The 13,334-nt window shown below is 37.5% G+C and overlaps 1 protein-coding gene across 1 annotated transcript; it reads left to right on the top strand.

Annotated features, from left to right (window-relative positions):
* Window positions 1–1,565: 1,565 nt before the first annotated feature.
* rlbp1b (retinaldehyde binding protein 1b) lies at window positions 1,566–12,507 on the top strand. Its single transcript, XM_006628959.3, has 8 exons — window positions 1,566–1,861; window positions 4,615–4,647; window positions 6,895–7,023; window positions 7,986–8,190; window positions 9,417–9,595; window positions 10,211–10,369; window positions 10,923–11,033; window positions 11,329–12,507. Exons 2-8 carry the CDS (start codon window positions 4,636–4,638, stop codon window positions 11,485–11,487), a joined length of 954 nt encoding a protein of 317 aa, XP_006629022.2. The 5' UTR covers window positions 1,566–1,861; window positions 4,615–4,635; the 3' UTR covers window positions 11,488–12,507.
* The last annotated feature ends 827 nt before the right edge of the window (window positions 12,508–13,334 follow it).

A 13,334-nucleotide genomic window follows, 5' to 3' on the forward strand; every position in this document is an offset into this window, starting at 1 on the left:
TTATACTTTCCAGAAGAAAAAGAACTGTACATTTTCGAAATTCTAAAGCACCAAACTTTTAGCAAGATGAATCCTGCTTTGTGCCGTTTGATTGCTGGGACAGGCTCGGCGGGCCCTCAACAGAAAAAAGCAGTTAGAAAATAAATGGATAGTTGGATTTAGAAAAAAAGAAGAAAAAAAGAAAGCAGAAAGAAGAACATATTACATAGAACATATTAAAAGTCTTTATCAACTTCAGAATTAAGTATGACTGTTACAGCAGCTTCTGATTAACTGAGAAAAATGAACTTTATTCTAATTCTTTGTTGTGTGATCTGGCAGCTACAGCTGAGGGACCAGAAATGCTCTGAGCTGTGGGATTTGGAGGTAAAGTAATCCGACCCTAGAGCAGAGGCACTGCAAGGCAGTTTGTTTTGTTGGTTGCAACACAAGAACATTTATAAACGTGAGGGGGCTTCCAGCTCTTCAGAACTAGAGAAGACTGGAGTTTAGTCTGAGTTAAGGAAGCAAGTGAATTCATACTGAGCTCTTCTAATATAATTAGTCTAGTTTAGTTTTGCTTAGTGTTACTTTAATAAACTGAAACAGGCAATCCACCATTTTAAACACCCATTATATCCCACAGGTCTCATAGGGTTTGAAGGTGAGAAAATGTGTAAACTGTTCTTACTGTTCCTCACCTGTCTTCTGCATGCTTGCTGTAGTAATGCTAAACTGAACTCATACAATATTCTCTCTTTTATCCCACACTTCTAAATGTGCTGTTTCTTTGTTCCTAGCCTGATAGAGCACAGCACAAAAGTTCAGATACCCAATGAAGCTCATCAATTTAGACTAAAAACAAACTGGGGCAGAGGAGCACTCAGTCAAGAATTCTTCATATAATTTATTAGGTTTAAAGTGGACCCAAAACAAATAGTAAAACATATTTCATGTTCATCAGTGTATTTCTTAAGAAAGCTAAAAAAATCTAAAAAGAAAATCTAATCTCTTTTCCAAATCTAGCTATTATTGTTTCGTATTATTTTAGTTTCCAGCCTTACTGTATGAAGACCCTTTTCACTCGGGTTTAGCCCTGTGGGTCCAATAGAAAAACTTGAACTTTATCTTCAAAAGATCAATAATGTTCAGTCCTTAGTATTTGTTTTAATTTTTAATAATCTAGATTTGACTTTCAAGTCAATTTATGTACATAACTTTGATATATATATATATTAGAAGACAATGATAAACCTTAAGTGTACAGATTAAAACCTATATGGTTTGGAAGAGGCCTTTAATTTTATTTAAAAAAATCTGGCATTGCAAGGAACTAAATTAAATAAGCATGCCCGTTACATGTGATAGAAGAAGAAATATGGCCCCAAAGGCATTTTCCTCAATGGTTCACGTTGCAAAACACTGAGAGTGCAACAATGGTTACACTTTATGTGCTCTAATAAGCACTGGAATCTGCTCAATTCCCTCTTGCTAAATGAAGACACCCCCCTACCCCCACCTTCCCCCCTCAGTCCACAAACTCTTTAACTAACACCCCAGTGCACGCAGCTCCTTCCCTAGTGCACACTGTTAATTGAGTTTCTATCACCCTCCTCCCCTTTTCTGCTCCCATTGCCATTTTTGTGCTGATTAATTCAAAAATCTGCAGTGATTAATACCGTGTGACAGGCTAATCCTGCACTTGGTGATGCTACAAATCATACTGCTCAGCTCCTCCGCTCCTCACAGCTTGTCTCTCCTCCTCGGACACTTCTTCAGTGCCTTGTTTACTGTCGCTCTCTTGCGCCGTTCTGGGCAGTGCTAGTCTGCGCTCATCTCGGAGACATACTGCCCTCACAGCAGACACATCCCTTCCACCCAGGTAAGCTCCAGACATTCACTTGGCAGGGCTGAAGTGTAGGCAATGGAAGACGAACTTCTCTTCCATCACATAATGCTTTTTATTCATACAAGTACAACAGCTCGGAGTAGGATATATTATTACATTGTTGCATTCCTGATTTGTTCTGCAGGCACAGTGTTTGACTTATAAACAGTTATTTAAAAATTGTCTGCTGGATAATTCACGGCTATACATAACTGTTTATCTTAATTCGCCAGTGTATTGCAGTTCATTATCTGTATTTTCTAGTTTCATCGTATTTGATGAGTGCGTGTTACCGAGATAGTTAACAATATATTTTTGTGAGCAATTTGTGTGAAGGTGAATTTTAGTTTTAGTACATGCTGATTCAGCTTGTTGCTTTGTAAAAAAAAAATCAGCTCTTCTGTGAGGGAAACAAAAGCAGCGATGCAAATGTACATTAATTAAAAAGCTCTTCTACACTCTTTGATTAACAGCTATAGCATTCTTGCATCAAAGTCAAACAGGTTTAAGGGGCTCAGGCTGTTAATTTCACAATATTCAATGCCACAAAGAATTACATTAATTTTGTGTCTTAGTATACCCTTGTTACCCCAGTGTTTTCTGTGTTTCTTTCTCGATGAACTTCGTTAATTAGGCTTATTGAATGCTTGTGTGTGTTTTTAAAACTCCTCTTAAACAGTAGGACAGGTTGGTAATTAGCATGAGCCCAGTGCCAAGTGCTGGATTTCAGTACTCTTCTCTCTTAGGTTTATTCTTCTTATGACTTGGTAGAATTTAAATCTCAGGACTTTGCAGCACTGATAATGCCTTATTGTGTCTTATTAACACAGAGTTATTCTCACTTGTGTCTGTACCTTCACTAATGGGTAACAAGTTAGAAGCTTTTTAGGAAATGAAGGAGGAGCAACAAGTTTAAACCAAGTTGAAATTGATTTTGTGTGACACATTTGTTAGAAATTAATACTATTATTTCTGAAACTAGAACCTGAGAAGAGGAAACAAAAATCAATTAACTGATTGAATTGGGGGGTCAATTAATCTAAATTAGTGTTCAACTGGAATGAAACCAGAAATAAAGGAGATACTCCAGGACTGAGAAACAAACCTAAGCTGTCTGAAATGTTTTGAGAAAAAGTAAAATTTAACACCAATGAATGCTAGTTTCAATACAGATTTCATAACAGAACATCTGTTAAACAAGAAATGTGTTATAATTGCGGCGTATACTGTATATTATGTAAACCTGTTGGAGAACATGGAATGGAATGCAAACTGCTAATTTCATGAAAAAACAGGGAAGAACATATAAAACAAGAAAAAAGAGCTAATAGATTAATGAACCCAAAATAATCAATTTCAAACATTCTGTAATGTATTTTAATAAAGGTAATACTTAAAATAGCAAATGCATGATTGGAACAATGCTGGCCTATGCAGTGTTGAATAAGTTAACATTTTAACCCATGTCAGGATAACAAGTGTCTGATTAACTGTGGACCTGGCTGGTATAGCATAACAAATCATCCTTGAGAAAAATGCCATCATAATGGATTGATGGGATTACCAACGTTCACACAATGAAGTCTTTTGTTGAACTGTCATGAGGTTTTTCTTTACAAAATATATAAATAAAATAAAAAAACAGCTAGAATTACTTTCCGACAGGACAGCACTCTTTTTCAAAACTATTCTCATTTGGTAGATCTGTTATCTGTCCCTTCAATTGAATTCAAAATGGTTTCTGTTGTTTCTTTGTTCAGAGACCGTTACAGTAGGTGTTCTGCACAGTTGCCATTATACTTTTCTGATTGGACAGTGCACACAATTTTTAAAATTCTATAAGCTGAGTTGGTAGGTTTTTTGTTGCAAAAAAACTCTACAAAACATGCTTGTGTTATGGCAGGAAATAATGGTAAGATAAATAACAGATGGGGACTTTCATTCTAACAACCTAAGGAGTTTAACAGTGCCGCTTGAATATGACATTTAAGACATCTATCAATTAATTGTTCTTAAGCTATTGCAGCTAGCACTGGAATTCTCATTTTTTTTAAAACAAGACTCGTATTCCTGACTATTGTTCTCTTCTAAGAGAAACTATATAATTGAACAGAATATTACGAATCACTCAATAATACCATTGGGATGCAACTGTAGTTATTTGAAAAACAAACATATGATAGGTATTTTGTACATTTTAATGTTGCCCATTTTTATTGTATGTGTCTTTAAATATTCCACTTTATATGGTGCCGTCTTATCTGTTATGGTCAATGTTAAATTTGGAGTCTTTCAGGTGTGTCATTAACATGTTATTTGAAAGTAAAAAAAAAATCCAAATTAATTGTATTTGACTTCAGTCATTTGAAATCAGTCATCATAGAGTTAAATTAATGACCCTACCCCATCCTTTGTATGTCTAACAGGATTATCACAGGGTTTACTCCAGACCACTTAAGGCCCTATAGCACTTAGTACAGCTCATTTTATGGTTTGCTTGTACAGAAAAAGTTAAACTGTGAAACTCTGTATTAATTCTGTGAATGATGCCATTTACTTCACAAGCAGCTCCTCTTCATTTCCCTGAAATACTACTCCAGAACAGAACAAGCTGCTTTCTAACTGCTGTTTTCCTAGATTTAACAGAAAACTGTAGCTGAAATCTACAACTAGGATGTGTCACTCCTACAGGATTGTTATTTGCTTCTTATTGTGGACTCTTTCTCTATTTCCCAATATGTCGGAAGTTGAAATAAGAGTCTGGAGCCATGGCAGTTATTGTGAGTACTCATTCATGTTTTCATTACTTATTGTATTATTAATTCTTTATAGATCAATGCAAGAATAATCCATCAATAACATACATGACAGTTTTTAAACCATCCATATTTCAGAGGCTGGAAATGAACTCAGCCTTATAAAGCAATGAGAGGCAAATCCTATTGTAGGAATTGTTTCAAAGAGCCCCAGGACAGGAGGTCATTCAACTGATTTCATATAGAGGATGAGCTTCCTATGATCCATTGAACTTATATCTACTGGCCGGCCAGGGCATGAGAGAGACACTGTGCTTGGACATTTGTGTGGATAGGATACATTATTTGTGCAGGATCTGACATTATATCAGTTTGCTCAAAGATTTTATGTCAATATGGGTGACTGGTTAGTTTTACGAAGAGGACATTTTCTTTTCATGGAAGATGAGGGAGAAGCCTGAATAACTCTTCTGACAACCTGCCAGTCACTTCAAACACTAAAACAGGAATCGTGAGGAAAAGCGATTGTTGATAACATTTTTTTCCTTAGAGAAAGAAAAGCAACAAGCAAACCAAAATACCTGTCTAAAAGGGAGGAAAGTCAGATATTGTTAAAAAAAACTCAGAAAGCTGTGCAAGAGTTTGGGAAATGTCAAAGACATGACTGCAGTATACAGGGTTTAAAAGTGCTGTAGATTCAGTTTTTCTTTACACAATCGTATTTATGAATGCTCTAAAGATTTACACAATGACCTTGATTGAATGTCCTTGTATTTTACCCTTTTATAAATGAACAAGTGAATTGCGTATACAAAATAATGAAGCATGCCGGAAAAGATTAATGGAATTATTTAATTAGATGGAAGGACTTTGTGGGACTGTTAAGTGCCAGGGTTCAACATTAAATACTGAGTGAGTTGAGGCACTGCTGAGAGTCCTCACAGTTAATTAACACCACACTCTTACTAAGACCAGGGCTCATGCTGAATATTATCAGTATTTCAAACTATTCCATGGAAACAGAAGTTTAAACATTCTGAGTTTTCCAAAAATCCTGGAGCTCTTTCTCCTTAATATCAGATGTTCTGCCAGCCCAAAGGTGGTTACTGTTAGCTGAAGATGCAGTCACTGGAATTAGCACCTAATCTCTTGTTTCAGAGGAAGGTTTACCAGGCTTTTGGTAGTCATGTGAGAAAGCTTATTGGTCATGCAGCAGTATGCATTGATCTCCATTCTCCTTCCTTGGCAAAAGCTCAGGATTAGCTTGCTTTCAACTGTTGTTGTTGCAAATTACACATCATCACAAGTACTGCAAGATTTACAATTTCACTGAGGCAATACCCAATGAACTTAACAGAAAAACTTCAAACACATCTATCTCCTTAACACAAAATGAGTGCAAAAAAGAAGACCTTATTCTATGCCCCCTAAATCAAAGTAACAGAAAAAGGGAATATCTGTCCTGAACAAGATTTTTGAGGATGAACAAAAAATCCTCAATGTACAGAGAGCAACGATTCCTTTGACTGCAGAAAGTGCTGCTGTGCAAGATTACCTTGTTCAGGGGTGCTGCCATTTGTCGATATATGAACAGAGGCTGCTTTACTCCTGAACTGAAGCCTATTATATCACTTTGCCATATGTGGACTCATTGCCGGGCAACAGTAGAAGTGAGCTTCTGAGGGGAAGAATATGAGATTATACATAAAGGAAAAGGGGAGGAACTGATGCACAGAACATCAAAACAAAAGTCATCAGCAAAAAAATAAACGTTTTCTGATCTTGGGAGAAACTCAAGTTAGTTGCCATTTTTCTTTCACATGACACTCTTGTTGTACTAATGTCTGACTGTCTCACTGTAGGTTATCTGCATTATGAAAACAATACATTGTCAGTATTTCATTATACTGTATATTAGCTGTTTTAATACTAGTTGAATTTGAATAACAAGCCTCCCGTCTGTTCAGTACTGTGATTCAAAATGCTGGCCATTTGAAATTAAAATCCTTAAAAGATTTATGTTGTAATAAGTGTTAATAGTAACTGTTACTGAATTTGATGGCTGGCAAAATAACTTTTATTTAGTAAAAGATAGATAGATCTATCTAGATAGATAGATCTATCTAGATCTATCTTAAAATAGAAGGACCATAATTTTACACTTTGCTTCACATTTCTAAATTGCAAATTTCTAGTTTGTTAGTCTTCTACTAAGTCAGTTATGGGATTAAACTGCTTTGTAAATCTTACCATCTCCTTTTATTTGTGAAGACCGGAACATTCCGCATGGTGTCTGAGGAGGAGCAGGCCCTTCGTGCCAAACTGGAGCGTCTCACTGTGAAGGACCATGGGCCTGTGTTTGGGTCCTGTGAGAAGTTACCCCCTCACACTGTACAAAAGGTATGCCCCTCACTTTGGTACGGCTGGAAATTCACGCACATTTTTTGGTGCCCTGTTAGTTCCACTTTATGCACAGGTGCTCTCTCAAGAGAGAGAAGGCAACCTCATGAGGCCTAAAAAGGACAAGAATATTTTCTCCTGTACAATTAGTAAAAACGTTTTCCTCACAACATAGTAATTTTTTCATAGGATATATCACAAAGGGTTTCATTTGTGAGTATTTTAATAATTTAAATTTAATCTCAATGTCTAATTTGTCTGGGTTCATTGAATTAGTGAATAGTTACTGTATGTGTTGCAGTTTGTAAAAAAATGTAATTATTGTGCCTGAGCCTTAGTTACAGTACTCCATCAGGTGATGTGTCATGTGGGTCCTTCAAGTTGTGTAATGTAGCTGTATAATGATCTCCATTCATTAATCTCTTACTCCCAGGGGTGTTTCAAAACCACTAGAAATGGAACTTTAAAAAATCTTTTTATACCAATGGTGTATTGCAGGTTTAATGTAAATTAAGTGCTTTTTTAACTACTATTATAATAATATATTCATATGTTTTACCTTGCTGGACTCCTCAGGGTAAATGTTAAGCCTATACCTACTACCCAAAGTGCTGTGAGTGGTACTGTAGGTAGCAATACAGGTTAAAGTTACAGGTTATGCCTATGCTCAGTTAATATCTCTGGGATGGCCAGAACATCTTGACACAATGGGTAGAATGCTACTGATGTCAGTCTAACTCCCAGTGGACACAACCATATGACAGAACCACAGGGTAATACAACTGAATTGAAACAGTTTATAGGTTAAAAAGTGAGACTGTGAGGGTTGGAAAAGCTAAGTGCCTTGTACGTATGGGAGAAATATCATTGTGGTGGATCCTTCAGTTTTTTTTTAGTAAAGAAATATAATCAAGTGCCCTCCATCTCTGTTCTGCTGTGTGACATGTGACTACTCTTTGCAGGCTAAGGATGAGATGAATGAGACAGATGAGAACAGGGTGTCAGCGGTGAAGGAACTGCGGGCTTTGATCCAGGAGAAGCAGGACTTGGGTGAAGATGTGGCCAAGTCTGTTGCTGAGCGCATGCTGGACAAGCCCGATTCACTTCTGCTGAGATTCATTCGTGCTCGCAAATACGACATCAACCGCGCCTACGAGCTTATGAAAGGTGGGTTTTCCTTATTCCTTATTCTTAAACAACAGAATTATAAAAATGAACATATGAATATACATTAATCTTAAAAATATTGTAAAATGATTAGCATATTTTGGATAAAAGCAGGGTGTTTTCCGTGAAAAATGGAAGTTATAATTTCGAAGCTTTGTACTTCCACTTACAAATATTACATGGTGAAATCCACTCTTATCAGATTGGATTGACTGCTTTTAAACCAGACTGAAACACAAAGCCCCTGTTTTTACACAACTGCTTCTCTATGCAAAAACAATCAAGCGCAGATTCAACCATGCAATAGGTTTACTGCATGACTTGTCATTATTAGGCCTTTGTGGAATTCCAGAGCAGTCCAACTAATTGGTCAAAAACATTTCTTTTGTCTTCTGTTTTGCATCTATCTCTGTCTACTTTGGGGGGAAACAAAAACAGTACCTCCATTAATTAGGCATTATTTCAAGCTCAAAGCGCTGAGGCTTCTAGTGACAAAAGGACTCTTTGTCTACATATGGGGCAGGTTTGTAATCACAAGGACGAGAAACAGGGTCACTGTACATATCCCAGATCTGAGGGCAAGGAGAGGAATGATGATAATGAATAAGATGCATCGTTCTAAGCTTTGTTGTGTCCTTTTTTTCACACACTGCGTACAGGAGCAGATTCCACACATAACACTTTGTGAAAATACACAAGCAGGTTTTACTGAACATATCAGTGAACATACCCCCTAGACAACTCACATGACCTCATTGTATGAGGAGAGGAGGAAGTGTGTGTAATTTGTGATTACACAAGGATAAAGAGGGATGGCTAATTGCTCCTCTAGCTTAAAGAGAGAGAAGCTAAGAGTACTGTAACTTCAAAAACAAGAAAATAAAGCATTTGGTCATGGGAAGGAACCGCAACATTAATGTACATGTGGACCTGACAGCAATAGCAAAACTATTAAATACTGTAAGCTTCAGACTAAATGTAAAATACAGTCCCATTAGGTTGACACTAATAGTAAGTAAGTAGACTTTTTTACTTACAGTATATACAAGAATTTGATTTGATTTGATTCAATTTGATCCAATTCAACTCGTTCAAGCTTTATTGACCCATTGACCCATAAAAAAATAGTTTAATTAGCATACTCCCAACATAATAACACAAAGAAGCCAAAATTTAACTTTACTTAACATTTTGGATGACTGCGTGTTCTGGTGTGTCATTGGTAGGTTACGTGCGTTTCCGGGAGCAGTACCCCGAGCTGTTTGAGAACCTGACCCCCGATGCTGTGCGCAGTACCATTGAGGCTGGCTACCCTGGCATCCTGTCCAGCAGGGACAAGTACGGCCGCGTGGTGCTGCTTTTTAACATTGAGAACTGGGACTATGAGGAGATCACCTTTGATGAGGTACAGCACAACCCCTTGGCCACTGTACATGAGACATTCTCTTTGTTGATTGCAAGAATTACACTAACCAGCATCATAGGGTCACAGGGGGCACCAAGAAATAGCACCCAGAATAACCTGACATTACCCCCTCTCGAGAGAGGTGCTATACCTGCTTTTGGTTTATTAAGCTTGTCTATAATCTGCATTACAATGAAGCTTTGTATTCAGGCTGTAAGATGACATGCTGTCTGTCATGTTAAAGTTTGTTCAGCACAGTTTCACACAAGCCCATTCCAGCACAACACACTTAGATTTTTACCTTAGGCATTTATATGTATGCTACAGAAACAACTGGGGGCTATATGCCTCTCTTTTTGTGTTTAATGAATTATTTCCTTGTGAGGTCTTAGTGGTCTTACTTTACAGATGCAAAAACCATCTATTAGCATCAATTAGCTACACATCTGTAAGAGAGAAATATCATGCTTCCCATTTTAAGATAATAGTGTTATGTGATTCCAAAAATAAAACGTGCTTTTGTATAACACACCTCAGACTTCTACAAAAGACGGCCTCCTCAATGTGGTGTTGTTTTAAAGGCCCTGAACAAGTGACCATGTGTATGTTGTACAGATCCTGCGTGCATACTGTGTGATCCTGGAGAATCTGCTAGAGAATGAGGAGACACAGATCAATGGCTTCTGCATCATTGAGAACTTTAAGGGCTTCACCATGCAGCAAGCATCTGGGATCAAACCCACTGAGCTGAAGAAGATGGTGGACATGCTGCAGGTGACAGTTATCCTGATTAATACTATTTATTAATTCCTAACACATCTCTGAGCCTGTAATGCATAAGCCTGAAATTGATATTGATTGTTTTCTGTGAATTTCTTTCCCGGTTTTGAAGACCATAATGTTTTAACTTTGCAGTGTGTAATGTTTTGTCTAAGAAGCATATGTTATTAAAAGTACAAAATGTGTACATACTGACAGAACATATACAGAGGTGATCTGAAGTAAGAAAAAACTGATTAATTGAATTGATTTTGGTTTGTATAAGGCTATGGATGATTTTTAAAATAGAGTCAAAGCAATTTAGTGAGTTACTGTACAACAATTGGCTGTGAAAGTGTTGTTATATTGAATACAATATTCCAAGAGTAAATGAATGAATAACATTTGGCTAGAATACATATTTCCAAATGATGTGCCCATCAATATTCATAATTATTCTTAAACTATGTACCAAAGACCTGTTTTGACCACTGTAGTTTTACTGAATGTTGAACATATTCTCCCATAATAACACATCCTGATACTTATCTCTCTCCTGTGTGTTCAGGACTCCTTTCCTGCACGGTTCAAGGCTGTCCACTTTATACACCAGCCTTGGTATTTCACCACCACTTACAATGTGGTCAAGCCCCTGATGAAGAGCAAGCTGCTTGAAAGGGTGAGGAGGAGGAGGGCTCTGGGCATTAGAATCTTTGACTTGGATGTTCCATCTGTATATGAACTGACTTTAAGAAAAACAACACAAATACAGTATGTATTCTTCATAGTGAGCTCAAAGCTCTTTCAATAATGGTTATAGGAGACATTCATTAATAAATGTTTCCAAAACTCCACACAATGCTCATGAAACCTTTGGTGCATCTATTTTAGAGAACAGATTACTAGATTGCTCTTATCTTTCAGCTCTGATTCATTTATACTAACTTTCTGTCCCTCTATCTTTTTGTCCCTAGGTTTTCGTACACGGAGATGAGTTGGAAAACTTCTTCAAGGAGATTGACGAGGATATCCTGCCCTCTGACTTTGATGGGAAGTGCCCTAAATATGACGGCAAGGCTACAGCAGAGAAACTGTTCGGGCCACGGAGCGAGTCAGAAGACACGGCCCTTTAACCTGCTACCCACGCTGATCTGAGGCTAGGACACAGAAATTTGGAAAAAAATTTTTTGGTTTTAGAGTTTATATTACAAAGTTCTTTTTAATTGGGTAGTTAATTGAAACCATGCACCAGACAAAGCAAAACAACACAAACCGCACCAAAACAACCTTAATAAAAACCTGAGTACAGATTTCCAGCTTGACACAACACCTCTTCCTTGTTACAAATATATTGCTCTAATGTGTTATCTACCAGGGACAGGTACAGGGCAAAGATCTTAATAGACCTTTTAAGCTGCATTTTTTTCTGTCTGTGATTGCCTTAATTGTAATCAATGATTGTGGAACATCTCACTGAGCCTTAAACCCAGATAATGGCAAAGAGCTGTGGAGCACTGGCAGAGCACTAGTCGGGGCCAAATAAGGCTGGTCACTGGTTCAGAAGCTGGTGACAGAATTTCAAGAACAAGAATACCAGCAAAGTGTATTTTATTGTTAGGGAATAGCTAGAAGGCCACAAACAGCTCATCCACACAACATTACAGTACAAGGAAATGTTAAATCAAATGTCTTGCAAGGAGTCACAAAAGCAGAATCTTTTTTCTTGCAATTAGCTACAATATCAAGAAACTGCTGAAGTGCACAGTGGAATTGTACCAGGAAATGGTGTTGTATACTAATGTTGTTCCTCTAGTTCAGTGGTAAGCTGTTTAGTGTGAGGTGGTGTTTTTCATGGTGTGGTTTGCTTTGTGTGCGAATTAATACCTCTGAGCTGATCGCCCAGGCTGATGAAGATCTGGCTGGCCCCAGCTTTTGACCTGGCCTGAAGTGCTTTGCTTTCTCGTGCTAAATTGGGAAAGCAGACACAGCTTTAGTCAGCTACCTAGAAGACCACAAAATGAAACATTTCAAAGGCTACCAGATGTTAAATTGAATTTGATGATTGAAAAAGAGATATTAACATATTTTATGTAGTTGAATACGTCATGAAATAAGAAGGAAAAAAGCAATATTTACAATAAAATATATAAAAAGATAAACAATTGCCTGTATGTGAGTCTTCATGTTTTGACCAAAGCCAAACTACTCTAGACTTATGTACAGTAATACAAGTAGGTAGCTGCGTCAGCATGTATAGGCTGCAAAGGAACAAGTGAAGGTTTATTTCATACTGAAATGAGAAGAAACGAAAGACAACGTTTCTGCTGTGCTATCTTCTCATAGGAACTCCAGAAATCTCAATAACCAACATGAGCATGTGTGCAAATACTCATACACACATATAATAAAAATACCACTGAGCACTTACCATTTCAGTGAGAGGGGTGAGCCTGTTTAGTCGAGCAAAGCCTTGCATGTCAGAGACAAGGGCAGTGAGCTTCAAACCCAGATCTGGTTCAGCATCCATTTTGTTGCGATACTTTGTCTTGGTTGCAGTGAGAGCAAAGAAGCCTTTCTCACAAAGGTAGGTAGTAGCAACAGGCATCAAAAACTGCACAGCCTTTAATGAGAGGGCTAGATATTCACTCTGTCTTTGGATCCAGAAATCCAGTCGTTTCAATTCTGACATCAAAGTCTCATCAGATGATAACTCGAGCAACTTTTCTTGTTCGGCACAGGTCAGATCCTTAGGTATTCCTATGACATCAACATTAAAGGGGTTCCTGATCCACTCTGGTGTGGCCTCAACTGGAAAATACTCTGAGAACTGTTCTTCCAATGACAAGAGGTGCACTGCAATCACATCAGAACAGCATCATCAAGTACCACACAATATGTGTGCGGATGGTTCTCCAAAGTTGGGAAAGCAGAGACATCATTTGCGTTGATTTTAATAACAAAAAGCTGCAGCTTTTCAGAC

Source organism: Lepisosteus oculatus, chromosome 5 (genome assembly GCF_040954835.1).
Source record: "Lepisosteus oculatus isolate fLepOcu1 chromosome 5, fLepOcu1.hap2, whole genome shotgun sequence".
NCBI classification, from domain to species: Eukaryota; Metazoa; Chordata; class Actinopteri; order Semionotiformes; family Lepisosteidae; genus Lepisosteus; species Lepisosteus oculatus.